Source organism: Brassica napus, chromosome A8 (genome assembly GCF_020379485.1).
Source record: "Brassica napus cultivar Da-Ae chromosome A8, Da-Ae, whole genome shotgun sequence".
In the NCBI taxonomy this organism is placed as follows: domain Eukaryota; kingdom Viridiplantae; phylum Streptophyta; class Magnoliopsida; order Brassicales; family Brassicaceae; genus Brassica; species Brassica napus.
This window is the reverse complement of record NC_063441.1, coordinates 17,333,982-17,353,209: the sequence shown is the minus strand read 5'-3', so window position 1 is coordinate 17,353,209 and position 19,228 is coordinate 17,333,982. Positions and strand designations below refer to the sequence as shown.

At 36.8% G+C, this 19,228-nt stretch overlaps 5 protein-coding genes across 5 annotated transcripts; 2 read left to right on the top strand and 3 right to left on the bottom strand.

Moving 5' to 3' along the window:
• The first annotated feature begins 732 nt into the window (after positions 1-732).
• LOC106361539 (transcription repressor MYB4) lies at positions 733-2,315 on the top strand. The gene is made up of 2 exons (XM_013801290.3): positions 733-1,424; positions 1,571-2,315. Exons 1-2 carry the CDS (start codon positions 1,162-1,164, stop codon positions 2,157-2,159), a joined length of 852 nt encoding a protein of 283 aa, XP_013656744.2. The 5' UTR covers positions 733-1,161; the 3' UTR covers positions 2,160-2,315.
• Positions 2,316-4,095: 1,780 nt separating this feature from the next.
• Positions 4,096-6,547, bottom strand: LOC106361538 (26S proteasome non-ATPase regulatory subunit 4 homolog). Its single transcript, XM_013801289.3, has 10 exons — positions 6,393-6,547; positions 6,192-6,305; positions 5,997-6,102; positions 5,812-5,926; positions 5,518-5,730; positions 5,005-5,284; positions 4,799-4,895; positions 4,555-4,652; positions 4,397-4,465; positions 4,096-4,315 (listed from the first exon to the last, which is right to left on the bottom strand). Exons 1-10 carry the CDS (start codon positions 6,402-6,404, stop codon positions 4,268-4,270), a joined length of 1,152 nt encoding a protein of 383 aa, XP_013656743.1. The 5' UTR covers positions 6,405-6,547; the 3' UTR covers positions 4,096-4,267.
• Positions 6,548-7,171: 624 nt separating this feature from the next.
• On the bottom strand, positions 7,172-9,425 carry LOC106361537 (CTL-like protein DDB_G0288717). The gene is made up of 3 exons (XM_013801288.3): positions 8,145-9,425; positions 7,716-8,061; positions 7,172-7,634 (listed from the first exon to the last, which is right to left on the bottom strand). Exons 1-3 carry the CDS (start codon positions 9,164-9,166, stop codon positions 7,374-7,376), a joined length of 1,629 nt encoding a protein of 542 aa, XP_013656742.2. The 5' UTR covers positions 9,167-9,425; the 3' UTR covers positions 7,172-7,373.
• A 736-nt stretch (positions 9,426-10,161) lies between these two features.
• On the top strand, positions 10,162-12,833 carry LOC106389907 (endo-1,4-beta-xylanase 5). The gene is made up of 8 exons (XM_013830258.3): positions 10,162-10,327; positions 10,396-10,430; positions 10,540-10,699; positions 10,787-10,965; positions 11,047-11,151; positions 11,232-11,378; positions 11,488-12,135; positions 12,479-12,833. The coding sequence occupies exons 1-8, from the start codon at positions 10,243-10,245 to the stop codon at positions 12,812-12,814; spliced, it is 1,695 nt and encodes a 564-aa protein (XP_013685712.2). The 5' UTR covers positions 10,162-10,242; the 3' UTR covers positions 12,815-12,833.
• A 3,809-nt stretch (positions 12,834-16,642) lies between these two features.
• Positions 16,643-18,896, bottom strand: LOC125577113 (CTL-like protein DDB_G0288717). Its single transcript, XM_048737887.1, has 3 exons — positions 17,614-18,896; positions 17,187-17,532; positions 16,643-17,105 (listed from the first exon to the last, which is right to left on the bottom strand). Exons 1-3 carry the CDS (start codon positions 18,627-18,629, stop codon positions 16,845-16,847), a joined length of 1,623 nt encoding a protein of 540 aa, XP_048593844.1. The 5' UTR covers positions 18,630-18,896; the 3' UTR covers positions 16,643-16,844.
• Between the last annotated feature and the right edge of the window lie 332 nt (positions 18,897-19,228).

Sequence of the window (19,228 nt, the reverse complement as noted above, 5' to 3'; positions counted from 1 at the left end):
TTTCTAAGATCTATGTAGATTATTAAAAACAATAATTAACAGAGTGCAGTCTATACACCCAGTACAAACCTCACCGCCTACAGTTGACCTGCACTTGTTCAAAATCACTCATTAACTTTTTACCTACTCCCACAACTTAATTGCCCTCCTCTTCATTATTGCTACCAAATTTATTTTAAGAATCCACTTTTTTTTTATCAAAAGAATCCACTTTCTTATTTACATTATGATAAATTTTATTAGGGGCGATATCTGGCGGTAAAGGCCATTCCCAAACTTTCAGTTTACCGAATTTCGGATTTTGTATGTTTAATTGAATTTTCTTCTTTCCTACTTTTATTACAAGCTTGATCATGCAATTAAAACGTGCAAACATTGGTAAGACTTACCTGATGTACTAATTAAATCGGTCGAAGTTAAAGTTTGATTTGTCAACACTAATATTATGTCAGTCGAAGAGTTTAGATGATATTAATATCTTTTTCTTTTAAATGTTTGTTCTATGAAGGAGATAAAAATTGCTGTAAATGCAAGGAAAAATAACAAAATTGTTAAAACATTTTGTAAATATATATTATTAGCGATTTAATACGATACTTTTCTTTGGTTAATGTATTGCGGCAATAAAATATTAAATTGTTGTCACTTGTCATTTTTATTAGAAAATATTTTTTTTCTAAAGACCATGATGCCATATATGTCAAGTTCTCACTTATTGTACCAAAACGAAAGGCCACCATACACTACCCATTCAAATCCATCCCACCAACTCACATCTAGAAGCAATTATAAAGTTCAACTCTCTCTCTCTCTACCTCTACGCCTCTATCATCTAGAAGCAATTGTATACAATCTATGTATATGTATCGCTCTACAGCTTTAAGTCAAAACCTTATATAAACTATACACCAAAGCTTTGAACCTTCAACCAAACCCAAAATCCAAGTGCCCCACCAAATGCCTTAATCATCTTCCACTACAAAAAAAAAACAAGTTAGTCCCTTTTAGCCAAAACCCTCGCTAAAAGCCAATTCCCAGTATATATACATATAAAGTAACATAAACACACTTGATTATTTCATACCTCTTTGTATTTATATATGCAAGATTTTCATATCAAGAAATAATAAGATCTAAACACAGAAAACAGAAAGAAAAAGTATGGGAAGGTCACCATGTTGTGAGAAAGCTCACACAAACAAAGGAGCATGGACGAAAGAAGAGGACGAGAGGCTCACAGCATACATCAAAGCTCATGGCGAAGGCTGCTGGAGATCTCTCCCCAAAGCCGCCGGCCTTCTTCGGTGTGGCAAAAGCTGCCGTCTCCGGTGGATCAACTATCTCCGGCCTGACCTAAAGCGTGGAAACTTCACCGAGGATGAGGACGAGCTCATCATCAAGCTCCATAGCCTTCTTGGAAACAAGTGAGTACTTATAGTCTATAGGGACTTTCTTTTTAAAATTTCATGCAAATAAAAAGAAGCTTGAACTTTTGATGCTAAACTTATATCTATATATATATTATTCTTGTTTTTATTTTTTCAAAACTAATATATTATTCTTGTTGTAGATGGTCGCTTATTGCCGGGAGATTACCGGGAAGAACAGATAACGAGATAAAGAATTATTGGAACACACATATACGAAGAAAGCTTATAAACAGAGGGATTGATCCAACGACTCATAGACCAGTCCAAGAATCATCATCAGCTTCTCAAGATTCTAAACCTACACAACTAGTAGAAGCAATAACGAGTAACAACACCATTAACATATCTTTCACTTCTACTCCAAAGATGGAAAGCACAAGCTGTTTTCAAGTAAAACCAGAGAAAATCTCAATGCTTACGTTCAAAGAGGAAAAAGACGAGTTCCTAACTGAAGAGAAGTTGCCAGATTTGAATCTTGAGCTCAGAATCAGTCTTCCTGATGTTGTCGAGGGAAAGTCAACAAGGGCCCGTTGTTTCCGGTGCAGTTTAGGGATGATAAACGGCATGGAGTGCAGATGCGGAAGCATAAGATGCGATGTAGTTGGAGTTAGCAGCGGCAGTACTGGCAAGGGGGGTGACAGCAGCCACGGATTCGATTTCTTAGGGTTGGCAACGAAAGAGACTACTACTACTTCTCTTTTAGGTTTTCGAAGCTTGGAGATGATATAATATTAATGTCAAATTATGCTAAGTGCGTAACTGTACAAACTTTTTTTGCCTATAAAATTATTTTTAAGGTACACTATTATTATTCATCATTCACTCTGTATGAATTTTTTTTACTGTTGGATTTTAAACTATATATAGAACATATTTTCTTACTCATCAATTTTCTTATATCGAAACTTTTCATTGCGAAAATATTAAAAATGTACCTGTTCCAGGAATTATATGTGATAAAATTTTCCATATATAGAGAAACCAACATAGTTTGAGTTAGTAATTTTAAGTGCTTAAACTAACCTATAAGGAGTGTAGAGTATCGAACTCTTTTCAACGAGAATAGAAAGAAAAAAATCGTATTATACAATTGGTAAAATAAAATTTCTTGTGGTTGAGATTAGTTTATGCAGTTAGAGGTTGGTTGCCTAAAAAAACTCATTATCCAATGTTGGAGATAAGCCAAATCAGGAGAAAAGATTATAAGTATATGGTTTCCGCATATAATACTCAGATTACAAAGAGATGATATCTTTTCATTTAAGCTCTCTAACAAAAGATATATATATGAAGAATGTGAAATGGAAATAAATCCAACCGATTCATGACAGATGGAGAGTGAGGCTTGTAGATAAGTTGTAGGAGCAACATTAATATTAGATATAAAAAAGGAAAATAACATAAATGAGGGAAGCAACAACCAAACCAATAGACCCTTTCTTCTACCAAACTCTATTTATTTCTCACTACCCATCTTCCTACCAACCTATATACCAACCATTCATCATCTTTTGTCCACTTGCGATGCATATAGACATATTAATACATTTTTCACAATTCCACATGCATGCATACACATGCAATATACCCTGCTGCTCATATATGCATGCATACAAACTGCTTGAATTTAGAAAGTCGTGACTCGTAGTAAAGTAAAACATTTTTCCATCATAAGATGCTTATTAGACCGTGTTGGATATGTTCGTTAATCTCCCAAAACTTTTAAAGAAGTCCTCTACTATATCTCAAATCCCAAAATAATAGATACAACTATTTTTCATTATTATATATTGATTACGTGATAAGTAAGTTGCTAGCAATACTAATTGCGATGACTTTACTTGCACCGGGGATTAAGCATGGGATACATCATTCTGTTGAAGAGACGAACTGAATAATGATGGTATGAAGTCTAAAATTACCTCTACTCTAACCAAATTTTAAATGTCTTTTTTAGTATTTTGATATGGAAATTTTTCGTTTTGAGTGATCCCATTTCGAAAGTTTGGATTATCAATGCACATTCGATATGATATTTTGGAAATGAGAGGGATGGAAGAGAAGAGTGGCGAGAACTGAGGATAAGGAGAAAAAGGAAAAAGACAAAAAGCCAAAAGATGACCACACAAGTGAGGAAGACAGACGCACCTGCCTCCTCTTCTCCTTTCTAAAAGCTTTTATTTAATTTTGATTTTAATTTGTTATATTTCAAACCAGCTTTTTCAAAGATGTTAGGTAGATGCATTTAGAAGCTTCCGTTAGATTTTTTTATTTCTCTCTTATATTACGTAGTTTTCCTTTTTAATATTGTAGCTGTGAGTCTTGCGACTCCTTTTGTCTTTTCCCTACCTTGCTCTATTAAGGGAAAATAAAAATTTGTAAACTTATTGCCGTTAAAATTGGTTGGGCCGGTCCCTTTGAGTGTCTTAAAACTTGGCTTCATACTTCCTTATCCCATATGTTTGCGACCTGTCTTACTCTCTTCTAATAGTGTTCAAAAACTTGTATGCCTTGTGTGCTACCTTGAGTGAAATTGTATTTACCCCTGGCGATTTTATCTGTTTAGTAACTGCTTTTCTTTTGCGCCTAGACCGAACTACCGAAATGATTCAACGATTTGTCCAGGGGTTCATGACTTGCCAAGGCAGACACGACTGGACTTGTATTTCTTGACCAACATTTAACATTAATGAAAAAGCGTGAGAACAAACAAGGTCATAAAGGCAGAGATTAATAAGAGAGTTCTTCTTCAGTCTCATATGATCTCTCTATCATACCAAACCAAACAAAAGAGAGGCATTTTATTGAGAGCCATGATGATACGTCTGTCACCTTCTTCACTTCTTCTCATCCTCACCTTTGCTGTTACTCTCTTCCTCGTTACGCTGCAAATTTTAACATAATACATTATCACAGTATCTTCATTATCAACCGAGGAAACTTGTTCAAACCAATGCAAGACGCACCTTTGATTCGTCTGGCAGAGACGCTAGCAGCGCTTGAACCGCTGGATCATTTGGATCCACCCCTGGAAGCTGTGTATTGACAAACAGTTAGGACCAATCTACTTTTCCCTTTCGCTTTGCTTGTAAAAATTCAGACGATTAATTAAGTAAAAGCTTACCGATGAGAGAACAGATGATATGAAAGCTTGATCTCCTAAGAGGTTTCCAGCACCCGTAGCTTCACCTGACTCTTCCCCACTCATTGACATTTGCAGAGCTGCACATTGATCAGACTCAAACATGAGGGTCTGTCTTTTCTCAAAACACCCAAAGGAATCAAAATTCATCTTCTAAATGTTCCATTTACAGCAAAGGCTGATTTTGATAGCCACAAATATGATTTTACCACACATCTCTACTCACCTAAAGCCAAATCCTGATCCTCATCCGCCGCTTCTGACATGTTTACATCACCTACGGACATAGCAATTGCCTGATCAAGCAATGCGTTGTCCTCATCCTGCCACAAAAAAATTGATTAATAAAATTTTTTTTGATAAACAATGTGGGCTATATAATAATGATATACTACTAAAAAGGAGAGACACACAAAGTGACTAACGACTAACCATTGGTTCAGCGTTCTTCTCGGTTGTCCTAGCAACCGTTTCCTGTGAGGCCGAAGCTGTATCCCCGTCTTTGTCTTTCTGACCTGCCTCATCGGCTGCCTTCTTAGCAGCAGCCTCTTGCCTTGCTCTCTCCTCCTCCATGGAGACTCGAAGGGCGAGAGCAAGCTCTGGGTCGATATTTGGATCCACACCGAAGTCAAAGTCACCACCCGCTGCAGCTGCAGCAGCTGCCGCAGAAACATACCCACTTGCACCCTCATCACCAGTGAATACAGGTGTGCTGCAAGAAAATTTAAGAGTTAACACATTATAGAGATAATTTCAACTAGAGACACAGTGGAAACTAGTAAGCGGTAACAACACTTGTATAGATAAAAACAAAGTTCTTTAAAGACTCCAGAGCTCATGGAGCTAAAGGAAACCACATGCAATGCTCTACTCAACCTGGATAATCTGTTCCAACTACAATCTACTAGCTACAGAAGTTTAGGCAAGGAAAATGTTTTATGATACCTGAGAAGCACATCAGAGAGAGCATTGGCTCCAGAAGGAACATGAACAATGTGGCTTCCGTCATTGTTATTGACAGCTGCAAGAAGGGCCTCAAGTTTCTGAGGCTTTTCCTCATCATCATCATCTCCAAAATTGACAATGTCAAGAGAGACACTATTCTTCTTGAGCCTTTTGCCAACAACCTCCAAGGCCTTCTTTTCATACTTGATTGGGCTATAAAAAAGCAACACAAACATCAGATAACTAAACACAAAATAAACAGATAACTATGCATGAACACAAGAAAGTGAATACCTTCCAGCAAAAACAATAATCCTTTGGCGTTGATTCTTGTTTTGACGATGCTTAAGAGCTAGCTGAGCAATCTGTATCGCAGCCGTTAAGTTAATCTCCCCTCCCACCTCAAGTCCTGAAAAAAGATGGTTCAACTTAGCAAAACTGATGTCAAAAAAACTTCCAAATGCTTTCAGTCGACTTACCGTGCATACAGGCCAAGATTTTGCCAAGATCAGAGGTAGGAGTTGTCAAAACTCTAACTCCTTTCCCAGCCATTGTCAAGATCCCCACCGTGTTCTCCGGATTCGACTGCAATTGACAAAACCAAAAAAATCCCTAAATTCACAACCAACAGCACAATCGAAACCCTAATCGAATCAAAGTGTTCAACTTTTTACCTGGGTTTTGGCCCCACAGAGAAGATTAACAGCTTCGGTTTGAGCCTGTAGCCTAGAGGGAGAGTAATCTCCGTTTCGCATCCACTCGGAGTTGTCGATGCAAATCATAGTCGCCTACGGATTAAATCAAACATCCAAACATAAACAAGGGGAGATCGATGAAGAGATCGAAATCAGAGGCAGATGGAATTAGAAAATCACCTCGAGAACCATCGTGTCGAGAGAGATAGAGAGAGAAGCTTCTTCTTCTTCGAATTGCGTCGCCGTAGAGAGAAAGTCAGGTACCTTCTGAGATTTAGACCGATGATAAAGCGCTTGTGCTTCTTAATCTTTTACTTTGCTCTTTAAGACCCTTGTACTTTTATTTTATTTCAGTTTTGCCACAATGACTGGATGGTAACAATTTCGCCCCCACTGTATTCTTTTCTGGACAACTGGAGTTTTTTTTTTTACTCAAACATCAACTTTTATTTACCAATTTGTGGATACAAGATTTCAAGATTGTAACTCTTCATTGGAATTTATTTTTATTGTATGTAAAAAGAACCAAACAAAATTTATTCTAGGCTTAAATATTTTATCAAAACGTAATTTATGAAAACCTAATTGAGTCCAAAATTCATTTATCCAAAAGAACCAAAACCAAAAATAATTAATCCGAATAGATTTGAATCCAAAAAATTCGAATATAAAATCCGAAAAATCGTTTTAAATAGACATGATCTGCTAATAACCAATTCATACCCAACCAAAACACATGAATATTTAAAACTATGATTACGTCTGTGTTCTATCTAAAACTATGATTACCTAAAATTATAAACTCGGATAGATCTAGTTTTACAAAAAAATTCAAATACTTAGTTGATCCAAATGACCAAATGTTTTGAATCTAATCCAAGACATGTTAAAGAATTAAGTAATCTAACGATCAATAATCCAGTTCATAATTAAGCAATTTAATGATTTAGATCCGAAAATAACCAATCCGAATATCGATGCCTTGTTTATTCCTAAAACTCTGTTTTTATTCAAAATTATCCCATAGCGTCAACATCAATCCCCAGGAATACAAACGATAATTCACCAGATCCACTCTACTCAGGAATTTACAATGGTGAAAAACAAATGTAAAAAACAAAAAAAAACAAAAACAGGCAGAGACATTGGGATCATCTTCTCCTATGCATTAAGAGCATTTGGGATGAGCGCAGATCTTGTGCTTCTGCTGATAGGCAAGTGAACATACACCTCGTGAACTTCCTGCTTACACACATCTCCCTTGTCTCGATCAATCGCGTAACATACATAGATCGTGTCTATCACATTATCAAGAACATGTACAAAGAAAGCCAAGACCACAGTCAGCAAGAGCCACGCCAGAATAGCCACCAAGTACGAATCTACACCCAAGCTGCTCACTCCTCTTAGAACAGCCCATGTCTGTTTTTCACAACATAACACCAAAATTAGTAACTCAAAGGTTTGGTTAGTGAGAAGAAGCACAAGTTGTCTTATACTCACCGCGACCGCATAAGCAGCTGAGAGGACAAAGACAATCCCGGTTAGGATCCGAGTGGAAACTGTTTCCACAAAAACAGCTGAGAGCAGGTTGCGTCTTAACAGCTCGTAAGTCATTTTGGCAGAGGTGCAATAAGACTCGCCTGTTATCGCAGCAAAGTTGATTGTGAACTTGTTGAGATAGTCAAAAGCTCCAAGCAAGGCATTTGCACAGCAACGAAGAGCAAAGTTCACTATCCCTTGTGGGTTCTCTTCTCTCGCGTTGTCCACAATGGCTCTGACAACACGAACAACCCCTACGAGGATCCCCGAGAGACATATCGTACCAAAGGACTGACCAAACGCGTTCCTGAAAGAGAGAGACAGAGATGTCAAACACTGCACATAAACTAAAGGAATCAAAGGGGGAATCACAATCACAATCACAATCACCTCAAAGAGCTACGTATGCATTTCTTAGGCATTGAGTCTTCCTTAGAGAAATACCACTGAGCAATAGCTCCACTGATAACATACACTTGCATCTCCACCATAACAGCAAGAGACCAAATCATAGTTATGATAGCAAGCGTGTAGTAAGCAGGAACCCAAGAATCTTCCTTCCACTCACAAACATACTCATCACCATCCACCTCCCTCGGCACAAACTCGCCGTTAAACCTCGCAAACACCAAGAACACCACAACCGGCGCGTAGTACACAACCAACCCGAGGATCAACAACGGCAACACAACGAAAAGCTTCAAGTTTTTGGACAGTGCATCCGAGGCAACACCGATGATTTGAATCGTCAGCTCGATTCTATGCCAGTTCGCTACAATGATCCAGACAATGACCCCCACGATCAAGAAAATAAAGACTAGGACAAGGACTCTGTAAGCTAGAGGGAGTGCGTCGCTACAAGAGGAGCTAAGAGTACAAGCGACGAACCAATAAACATTGAAGAAGACTGGGAACAGGACGAAGAGAGGTAAACAAGCGTAAACTATCTGCTTAGTGTAGTGTTTGAGCAAAAGGAGAACAACGAAACAAAACGGCGCGCTTAAGATTAGCGTTACAACAAGGGTCCAGATCAAATCCTTCTCAAAGACCGGATCCGACCAATAACTATTCGAAACACTCGTAAAGGTGGAAGCTTTGACGCAGGAGGTGGAGGCGAGATCGTAGGAGAAGGAAGAGGAGTCGCCGTAATCAGTATTCCTATGGAAGACGGAGAAGACGCCGAAGCCGAAGGTGGAGAAGACGAAGAGGTCGAAGAGGAGGAGGAAAGCGACGTCTTTGAAAGGTCTAGGACCGAAGTTGTAAGAGATCTGGAGGAACTGTGTCGGGTCGGATTCGGGATCGCTACTTCGACGCGGGGAATCGAGAGCTGACGTGGAGGGTTTGGAGAGAAGAGGGGAGGAGGAGGAGGAGATCGCGGCGAATTTGGTCGGGTCGCCGTCGTCAGCAGCCATGGTGTCGGAGATGGAGATAGAGAGAGGAGAAAGCTCAGCCTCTCTGGAGGAGAAGGATTGAGCTAAAAAGTGGAGAAGGTGACAGTAGTAGCAGAAGACGACGAGACTTTAATTATCATTTGCGGTTAATCACAGTTAATTAGTAACTACGGCCACCGCCCAAGCGGCGATGCGAAGATGATCGCCACCAGAAATTCTTTTAAAAAAAATTTAAAGATAATTACGTTTTAGACCGTCCAAAAAGTATAATGTAATGAAAATGACTTTTTATTACATAAGTGTTATCTTTAGTCGCACTTAAATATTTTTAGTGTCTCTTTAGTCTTTACAACATTATTGCTAAAGGAAAATACATGAAGAAAACATTAAATAATGTATAGATCCTCGACCCAAAAAAAAATAATGTATAGATCAGATCCTTTGACCGGGGATAAATAATTTCAGACTCCATGTGTTCGAAACGGGCTTAAAGGAAAAATAATTAAAATAATTATTTGAGACCATTGGGCTTAATGAGACCGAGCCCATTAGAGCCCAAAGCGTCGCATGCGAGAGGAAAATGGTCCCTGGGGGACTGGACTACAAGAGCGTGCACTTCAATTTTGCAGGCGTCAGTTTTTTTATACACACACATACAAAACAAAAGGTACGAAATGGGTTAATAACTTGTAGTGAAAGCATGCTCCCGTGGGGAAAGAAAGTACTAAAGTAGCTGAACAATCAAATATATAAAAGCACGAGTTCACATGAAGCACTTTGACACAGAACCCACCCACTTCGCTTATAACAACATCGTCACGTGAACTCACTAAATAGGTTCTGTGTGTTCTGTCATATTGTGTTCCCTCTCTGTATCAAACTCTTCCCAATTAGGGAATGGTGTAACCACCTTCATCCAATCATATCAGGACACACACTTGGTTTCATCGATCCCCCTCATCTCTCTCTCTCTCTCTCTCTCTCTCTCTCTCTCTCTCTCTCTCTCTCTCTCTCTCTCTCTCTCTCTCTCTCTCTCTCTCTCTCTCTCTCCTTTTCCCTTTCAAATCTCAGGATTTTTTGTGTTCTTGCTCTGAATCATGAAACATTCTTCCATCATTGGTTTCATTTTCTGTGCCATTTATTCGCTCCTCGCCGCTTTCATACTTGTTTCTTCGTCAAATGGTACTTATGATCCTACACCATATTATATACAAGACTTTTTAGCTTGATAGATTGATCTTCATGTGCAGATGGACCTTTCTACGATTCTATTGCCTATACAGAGGTTTTAAGCTTTGGATTGTTACATTTATTTAATATTGTAAACTAATCGTTCATATGTTGAATTATGTAAATACTGATTTCTGAAAAAAAAACACAACCGAAATGAGCAGTGTAGAGCAGAGCCAGAGAAACCACTTTACAATGGAGGGATGCTGAAAGGCGAAGAAGCTTCTGGGTCAGGCAGAGACACTCTCAGAAGCGTTGGTGCTAGCTACACACCAGCTTACATATTGCACAATCTCACGCAAAACACCATCTATTGCTTCTCCAGTTAAGTATCATTTCCCTTCTGATATAAAAATAACTCAATGTAACCATCATCTGATTGGTTTGAGACTACTGAAAAATAAAATACAGTTTGGGTGAAGATAGAGGCTGGTTCTGCGTCAACAGCTCGTGTAAGAGCAAAGTTGAGATCAGACAACGCCACCTTAAACTGCGTAGGTTCTGTATCTGCAAAACAAGGTTGCTGGTCTTTCCTCAAAGGCGGCTTCCTTCTTGACTCTCCTTCCCAACTATCCATCCTCTTCTTTGAGGTCTATTCCATATACATTAATGCTCAAAAGATTTGGTTACATAATCAAACTTAAATGTTAAAAAAATTCCTAATAATGCAGACAACAAACGACGATGGTAAAACCCAATTAGAAGTGGCGAGTGCATCGCTTCAGCCCTTCACGCAGGATCAATGGAAGAACAACCAAGATTACTTCATTAACACTGTAAAATACAAAACAAGACTTTCTACTATAGAAAATATCTGAAATTTTTTGACAATCTTTATGTGAAAACTTATTTTCAGGCGAGAAAAAGAGCAGTGACAATTCACGTGGCCGGAGAAAACGGAGAGAGCGCTGAAGGAGCAGTGGTGAACGTAGAGCAGATCGCTAAAGACTTCCCCATTGGATCAGCTATCTCCAAAACAATCCTCGGAAACATCCCTTACCAAGTAAGCCACTTCCATAACAATTCATGCAAATGCGACGTTACATTATTGCATCAGCTACACTTCCATAACAATTCATGCAACGTTACATATTATTTGGTTTATCTCGTAGGAGTGGTTCGTGAAGAGATTCGACGCGACTGTCTTCGAGAACGAGCTTAAATGGTACGCAACGGAGCCCCATCAAGGCAAGCTAAACTACACATTCGCGGATCAGATGATGAGTTTCGTCAGAGCTAATAGAATCATCGCTCGTGGCCACAACATCTTCTGGGAAGATCCCAAATACACTCCCGACTGGGTTCGTAATCTAACCGGGGAAGATCTCCGGTCCGCGGTTAACCAGCGTATAACGAGCCTTATGACTCGTTACAGAGGAGAGTTTGTGCACTGGGACGTGAGCAACGAGATGCTTCACTTCGACTTTTACGAAAGCCGGTTGGGGAAGAACGCTTCGTACGAGTTATTCGCGGCGGCGCGTGAGCTTGACTCGCTTGCGACTCTGTTCCTTAATGATTTCAACGTGGTGGAGACTTGCAGCGACGAGAGGTCAACGGTCGATGAGTATATCGCGAGGGTCAGGGAGCTAGAAAGGTACGACGGAGGCGGTATGAGGATGGACGGAGTTGGGCTAGAGGGTCACTTCACGAGGCCTAACGTGGCGCTGATGAGAGCCAACCTTGACAAACTCGCCACGCTTGAGCTTCCGGTATGGCTCACTGAGATTGATATCAGCTCCACTCTCGACCACCGCACTCAGGTAAACATTGTCAGACCTGATTTCCGGTTTAACTCGGTTTAGTGCAAAATTGACCATCATTTTGAAATAGTGAATCTTGTTTTGGTGTAAATTTTGCGGTTTATTTGACACGATTTTGGTTATTTTTATTTTTTTGTGCACAAGCGATTTTGGTTATCTAGCTAACAAAAATAATATTGAACGAGTCATTTGCATTTTGGTAATAAATTATATACTTTTCATATCATAGGAAGTAGGAACCATGGTCATAGTAGTGGAATGAACCATTCATCAGCATTTTTGGTGATAAATTACAATTAGTTTTTTCATTATAACACAACAAATAAACTAAAATGTGTAACAGGCGCTTTATTTGGAGCAAGTGTTACGTGAAGGATTTTCGCACCCATCAGTGAACGGTATAATTCTATGGACCGCACTTCACCCTAACGGCTGTTACCAAATGTGCCTTACTGACGATAAGTTTATTAACCTTCCTGCCGGAGACGTGGTGGATAAGAAGCTGCTAGAATGGACTACCGGTGAAGTTAAGGCAAAGACGGACGACCATGGAACCTTCAGCTTCTTGGGATTTTTAGGAGAGTATCGAGTCAGCATCATATACGAGGGTAAAACGGTGAATTCATCTTTCTCGCTGTCTCGAGACCCTGAGACCAAACATGTCAGGCTCCGAATCTAACGTGTGTTTTATGTGTTAAGATGCACTGCGAATCTTAGAGCACCATTAACCTAGCACCCCAAGTGGAGTGCTTATTTTATTTTTATTTTTTAGTTTTTTGTCTGATTTTTTTTTTAAAAAAAAAAAATTAAAAACGAGCCAATCACGGACCGCCACGTGTTAATGGAGCCCGCGAAACAGTACAAGATCCAACAAAACCCGACGATTAATCTGGCGTCTTTGACGTCGCTGCTTCGTCTTTTGCCGTGGAGCCCACCCTTTAGCACTTCTCCAAGCGTCCCCGTTAATCCTGCTCTTAAATGGTCGATAGATATACTTCAAGTCTAGGGTCACCAATTTGTGGATACAAGAACCAAACAAAATTTATTCTAGGCTTAAATATTTTATCAAAACCTAATTTATGAAAACCTAATTGAGTCCAAAATTCATTTATCCAAAAGAACCAAAACCAAAAATAATTAATCCGAATAGATTTGAATCCAAAAAATTCGAATATAAAATCCGAAAAATCGTTTTAAATAGACATGATCTGCTAATAACCAATTCATACCCAACCAAAACACATGAATATTTAAAACTATGATTACGTCTGTGTTCTATCTAAAACTATGATTACCTAAAATTATAAACTCGGATAGATCTAGTTTTACAAAAAAATTCAAATACTTAGTTGATCCAAATGACCAAATGTTTTGAATCTAATCCAAGACATCCCTTATATATTAATTGAGAAACATTTGAAAAGATGTAACCTCAATTTTGTATTAATTAAAAGAGGCCCCAATGCATAGGTGGCACTCAATTAGGTAGTCAATTACATTCAATTGAAAAATAAGTAGGTCTACATTCGATTTTTATATGTTGTTAGATACATAAGTTGATCAAACTATATGATATAATGATATGATATGATATTTTCTTTCATTAAATAAAACCTACGGAATTACCATAAATGACTAATATATATATGACAATTAATGAGTTTAATAATAAAGATTTGATAACAATGTATATCTCCTCCATCATTTTTTTGTTTAATTTTATATTATTAAAATAAATTAAACAATCAAATTAGCTATAAAAATAAAATTTAGATTTTTTCGTATATGTTATATTTTGAATTTTTAAATATGACAATAAATGACTAAAACTATTAAAATTATTATGTTAAAAATTAATGATCAATGGTTTAACATTTTTATTATAAGAAGATACACATGATTTTAAAACCATATGAGTAAAAAATATCATTTAATAATAAAATAAATAAATATATATATATTAGGGGTGTTCAATCCGGATATCGGTTCGGTTTCGGTTCGGTTTTTTTCGGTTTTTGGTATTTCGGTTAGTAAAATATAACTACCATTCTAAATCCATATTTACTTCGGTTCGGTTCGGTTTATATACCGTCGGTTTTCGGTTTATTCGGTTTTATACCAAAAAACATAATTATTTTGTTTGAGATCATATTATATGAATTTTAGAGTCATATTGTCAACACCGTCATTTATATAAACATGAAGGAAAAGTTTTTCCACTCTTCCATATTTAGTGTTCATTAAAGTCATGCTTTTTCAATTAAAAATTTTCCATTAATTATTATCCATCAAATTTATAATCTTCATATTAATTTAGTGAAGACTAAAATAAAGAAAAAAGATCAAAAAAAGACTTAGAAAATAAAATGTCTGAATTGTGATGTATTGTTATTTAGTTATAGTTCAAGTGTTTTACAAATTAAGGTTTTTTATTACTATAAAATTATGGTAATAGTTATTAACATAAATTTAACTTATGTAACAAATAGATTTTCATGTATCGTTATAAAATAGACACATATTTACATGTTTCTATTTTTAATCGGTTTTGTTCGGTTTATTCGGTTTAATCGGTTATATACCAAACCATATCCAAATCCTACGGTTTTTATAAAGTTATATCCATTCGGTTTATATGGTATATACCAAAACCAAACCATATTGTCTATTTCGGTTCGGTTCGGTTCGGTACGGTTCGGTTTTACCATATTGAACAGCCCTAATATATATGAATATTAAACACTATATATCATAAGATTACATAAATATTTTAATATTAAAACTTTCAATGAATTTTCAAGAACATTTATAAATTATAAACTTATTAAAGATTTCAGATTGAAAATTTTGTTATCGATGATTTAAATATTTTGTTATAAAACGATATGAACGATCATAGAACCGTATGATTATAAATTCTTATTTAATAAATAACTATACAAAATATACTATTTCTAGAAAAATAGGTTGGTCCATCTTAACTTATATTACACTTTTTATTAAACTAACTATCGAATTGATAAATAACGTACCAAAAAATGTTTTGCACTTTCCTTAAATAAAAGCTACGAAATTACCTAATATGATTAACGTATATATGAAAATTAATTATAATGAATAATAAATATTTGATAACAACTTTTGTATCTTAGTTCTTTTTTTAATTTTATATTATTAAAATATATTTAAAAATCACATTAAATATATAATAAAAACATTTTTAATTTTTCTTATATGTTATATTTTGAATTTTTCAAAACGTCTATAAATTATTAGAAATTTGAAGATCCCCACTCTGAAAATTTTGTGATCAATAGATTATTTTTTTTGTCATAATAAGTTACAAATGATCATAAAATTGTATTAATATGAACTTTTATTTAATATTATAAGAAGATACACATTATTTTAAAACCATATGAGTAAAAAATATCATTTAATAATAAAACATATATATTTATATATATATATAGATTATACTATATACCATAAGATTACATAAATATTTTAATATTTAAACTTTCAATGAATTTTCAAAAACATTTATAAATTATAAACTTATTAACGATTTCACATTGAAAATTTTGTTATCGATGATTTAAATATTCAGTTATAAAATGATATGAATGATCATAAAACTGTATGATTATAAATTCTCATTTAATAAATGACTATATAAAATATACTATTCTTAGAAAAATAGGTTGGTCCATCTTGACTTACATTATATTTTTATTAAACTAACTATCGAATTGATAAATAATCTACCAAAATTTTTTTTGCACTTTCCTTTATTAGAAGCTACTAAATTACCTAATATGATTAACTTATATATGAAAATTAATTATTATGAATAATAAATATTTGATAACAATTTTGGTATCTTAGTTCTTTTTTTTTAATTTTATATTATTGAAAGATATTAAAAAATCACATTAAATATATAATAAAAACATTTATATTTTTTCTTATATGTTATATTTGAATTTTTCAAATGTTTATATATTATTAGAAATTTGAATATTCCCACTCTGAAAATTTTGTGATCAATAGATTATTTTTTTGTTATAATAAGTTACAAATAATCATAAAATATAACGCATATGAATTTTTATTTAATAAATATTCAAACTAAATAATATATATATATATAAACACTAATGATTTAAAGCAACAAGATTGGCTGATCAATTTAGTCGTCCAGTTGAAATCTTTCAAAAGTACGTGAAAGACTAAAGTCAAAGTAAATATGGATTTAGAATAGTAGTTATATTTTACTAACCAAATACCGAAAAAACCGAACCGAACCGAAACCAACCCGATATCCGGATTGAACACCCGTAATCCAAATGAAGCCAAACTATTGTTTCATTCTCCAAAATATAATAAAAATAATAACTTAATCCCGCGCAAGGCGCGGGTCTTATCCTAGTGTTAAAGAATTAAGTAATCTAACGATCAATAATCCAGATCATAATTAAGCAATTTAATGATTTAGATCCGAAAATAACCAATCCGAATATCGATGCCTTGTTTATTCCTAAAACTCTGTTTTTATTCAAAATTATCCCATAGCGTCAACATCAATCCCCAGGAATACAAACGATAATTCACCAGATCCACTCTACTCAGGAATTTACAATGGTGAAAAACAAATGTAAAAAACAAAAAAAAACAAAAACAGGCAGAGACATTGGGATCATCTTCTCCTATGCATTAAGAGCATTTGGGATGAGCGCAGATCTTGTGCTTCTGCTGATAGGCAAGTGAACATACACCTCGTGAACTTCCTGCTTACACACATCTCCCTTGTCTCGATCAATCGCGTAACATACATAGATCGTGTCTATCACATTATCAAGAACATGTACAAAGAAAGCCAAGACCACAGTCAGCAAGAGCCACGCCAGAATAGCCACCAAGTACGAATCTACACCCAAGCTGCTCACTCCTCTTAGAACAGCCCATGTCTGTTTTTCACAACATAACACCAAAATTAGTAACTCAAAGGTTTGGTTAGTGAGAAGAAGCACAAGTTGTCTTATACTCACCGCGACCGCATAAGCAGCTGAGAGGACAAAGACAATCCCGGTTAGGATCCGAGTGGAAACTGTTTCCACAAAAACAGCTGAGAGCAGGTTGCGTCTTAACAGCTCGTAAGTCATTTTGGCAGAGGTGCAGTAAGACTCGCCTGTTATCGCAGCAAAGTTGATTGTGAACTTGTTGAGATAGTCAAAAGCTCCAAGCAAGGCGTTTGCACAGCAACGAAGAGCAAAGTTCACTATCCCTTGTGGATTCTCTTCTCTCGCGTTGTCCACAATGGCTCTGACAACACGAACAACCCCTACGAGGATCCCCGAGAGACATATCGTACCAAAGGATTGACCAAACGCGTTCCTGAAAGAGAAACAGAGATGTCAAACACTGCACATAAACTAAAGGAATCAAAGGGGGAATCACAATCACAATCACAATCACCTCAAAGAGCTCCGTATGCATTTCTTAGGCATAGAGTCTTCCTTAGAGAAATACCACTGAGCAATAGCTCCACTGATAACATACACTTGCATCTCCACCATTACAGCAAGAGACCAAATCATAGTTATGATAGCAAGAGCGTAGTAAGCAGGAACCCAAGAATCTTCCTTCCACTCACAAACATACTCATCACCATCCACCTCCCTCGGCACAAACTCGCCGTTAAACCTCGCAAACACCAAGAACACCACAACCGGCGCGTAGTACACAACCAACCCGAGGATCAACAACGGCAACACAACAAAAAGCTTCAAGTTTTTGGACAGTGCATCCGACGCAACACCGATGATCTGAATCGTCAGCTCGATTCTATGCCAGTTCGCTACAATGATCCAGACAATGACCCCCACGATCAAGAAAACAAACACTAGGAGAAGGACTCTGTAAGCTAGAGGGAGTGCGTCGCTACAAGAGGAGCTAAGAGTACAAGCGACGAACCAATAAACATTGAAGAAGACTGGGAACAGGACGAAGAGAGGTAGACAAGCGTAAACTATCTGCTTAGTGTAGTGTTTGAGCAAAAGGAGAACAACGAAACAAAACGGCGCGCTTAAGATTAGCGTTACAACAAGGGTCCAGATCAAATCCTTCTCAAAGACCGGATCAGAAGAAGACCAATAACTATTCGAAAAACTCGTAAAGGTGGAAGCTTTGACGCAGGAGCTTGAGGCGAGATCGTAGGAGAAGGAAGAGGAGTCGCCGTAATCAGTATTCCTATGGAAGACGGAGAAGACGCCGAAGCCGAAGGTGGAGAAGACGAAGAGGTCGAAGAGGAGGAGGAAAGCGACGTCTTTGAAAGGTCTAGGACCGAAGTTGTAAGAGATCTGGAGGAACTGTGTCGGGTCGGATTCGGGATCGCTACTTCGACGCGGGGAATCGAGAGCTGACGTGGAGGGTTTGGAGAGAAGAGGGGAGGAGGAGGAGGAGATCGCGGCGTCGCCGTCGTCAGCAGCCATGGTGTCGGAGAGAGAGAGAGGAGAAAGCTCAGCCTCTCTGGAGGAGAAGGATTGAGCTAAAAAGTGGAGAAGGTGACAGTAGTAGCAGAAGACGACGAGACTTTAATTATCATTTGCGGTTAATCGCAGTTAATTAGTAACTACGGCCACCGCCCAAGCGGCGAAGCGAAGATGATCGCCACCAGAAATTCTTTTAAAAAAAAATTTAAAGATAATTACGTTTTAGACCGTCCAAAAAGTAATGTAATGAAAATGACTTTTTATTACATAAGTGTTATATTTAGTCGCACTTCAATATTTTTAGTGTCTCTTTAGTCTTTACAACATTATTGCTTAAGGAAAATACAGGAAGAAAACATTAAATAATGTATAGATCCTCGACCCAAAAAAAATAATGTATAGATCAGATCCTTTGACCAGGGGCTAAATAATTTCAAACTCCATCTGTGTTCGAAACGGGCTTAAAGGAAAAACAATTAAAATAATTATTTGAGCCCATTGGGCTTAATGAGAATAAGCCCATTAGAGCCCAAAGCGTCGCATGCGAGAGGAAAATGGTCCCTGGGGACTGGACTACAAGAGCGTGCACTTCAATTTTG

What these genes read in the sequence shown, in the direction of transcription:
- LOC106389907 (XM_013830258.3), top strand. Translation starts at nt 10,243, where the DNA reads ATGAAACATTCTTCCATCATTGGTTTCATTTTCTGTGCCATTTATTCG. An exon ending in TATCCATCCTCTTCTTTGAG is followed by an intron (nt 10,966 to 11,046) that starts GTCTATTCCATA and finishes CTAATAATGCAG; the next exon opens with ACAACAAACGACGATGGTAA. An exon ending in CTCTCGACCACCGCACTCAG is followed by an intron (nt 12,136 to 12,478) that starts GTAAACATTGTC and finishes AATGTGTAACAG; the next exon opens with GCGCTTTATTTGGAGCAAGT.
- LOC125577113 (XM_048737887.1), bottom strand. Translation starts at nt 18,629, where the DNA reads ATGGCTGCTGACGACGGCGACGCCGCGATCTCCTCCTCCTCCTCCCCT. An exon ending in TGCATACGGAGCTCTTTGAG is followed by an intron (nt 17,533 to 17,613) that starts GTGATTGTGATT and finishes TTTCTCTTTCAG; the next exon opens with GAACGCGTTTGGTCAATCCT. An exon ending in CAGCTGCTTATGCGGTCGCG is followed by an intron (nt 17,106 to 17,186) that starts GTGAGTATAAGA and finishes TGTGAAAAACAG; the next exon opens with ACATGGGCTGTTCTAAGAGG.
- LOC106361539 (XM_013801290.3), top strand. Translation starts at nt 1,162, where the DNA reads ATGGGAAGGTCACCATGTTGTGAGAAAGCTCACACAAACAAAGGAGCA. An exon ending in CATAGCCTTCTTGGAAACAA is followed by an intron (nt 1,425 to 1,570) that starts GTGAGTACTTAT and finishes TTCTTGTTGTAG; the next exon opens with ATGGTCGCTTATTGCCGGGA.
- LOC106361538 (XM_013801289.3), bottom strand. An exon ending in GGATCAGGATTTGGCTTTAG is followed by an intron (nt 4,653 to 4,798) that starts GTGAGTAGAGAT and finishes ATCAATGTGCAG; the next exon opens with CTCTGCAAATGTCAATGAGT. An exon ending in TATCATCTGTTCTCTCATCG is followed by an intron (nt 4,466 to 4,554) that starts GTAAGCTTTTAC and finishes GTCAATACACAG; the next exon opens with CTTCCAGGGGTGGATCCAAA.
- LOC106361537 (XM_013801288.3), bottom strand. Translation starts at nt 9,166, where the DNA reads ATGGCTGCTGACGACGGCGACCCGACCAAATTCGCCGCGATCTCCTCC. An exon ending in TGCATACGTAGCTCTTTGAG is followed by an intron (nt 8,062 to 8,144) that starts GTGATTGTGATT and finishes TCTCTCTTTCAG; the next exon opens with GAACGCGTTTGGTCAGTCCT. An exon ending in CAGCTGCTTATGCGGTCGCG is followed by an intron (nt 7,635 to 7,715) that starts GTGAGTATAAGA and finishes TGTGAAAAACAG; the next exon opens with ACATGGGCTGTTCTAAGAGG.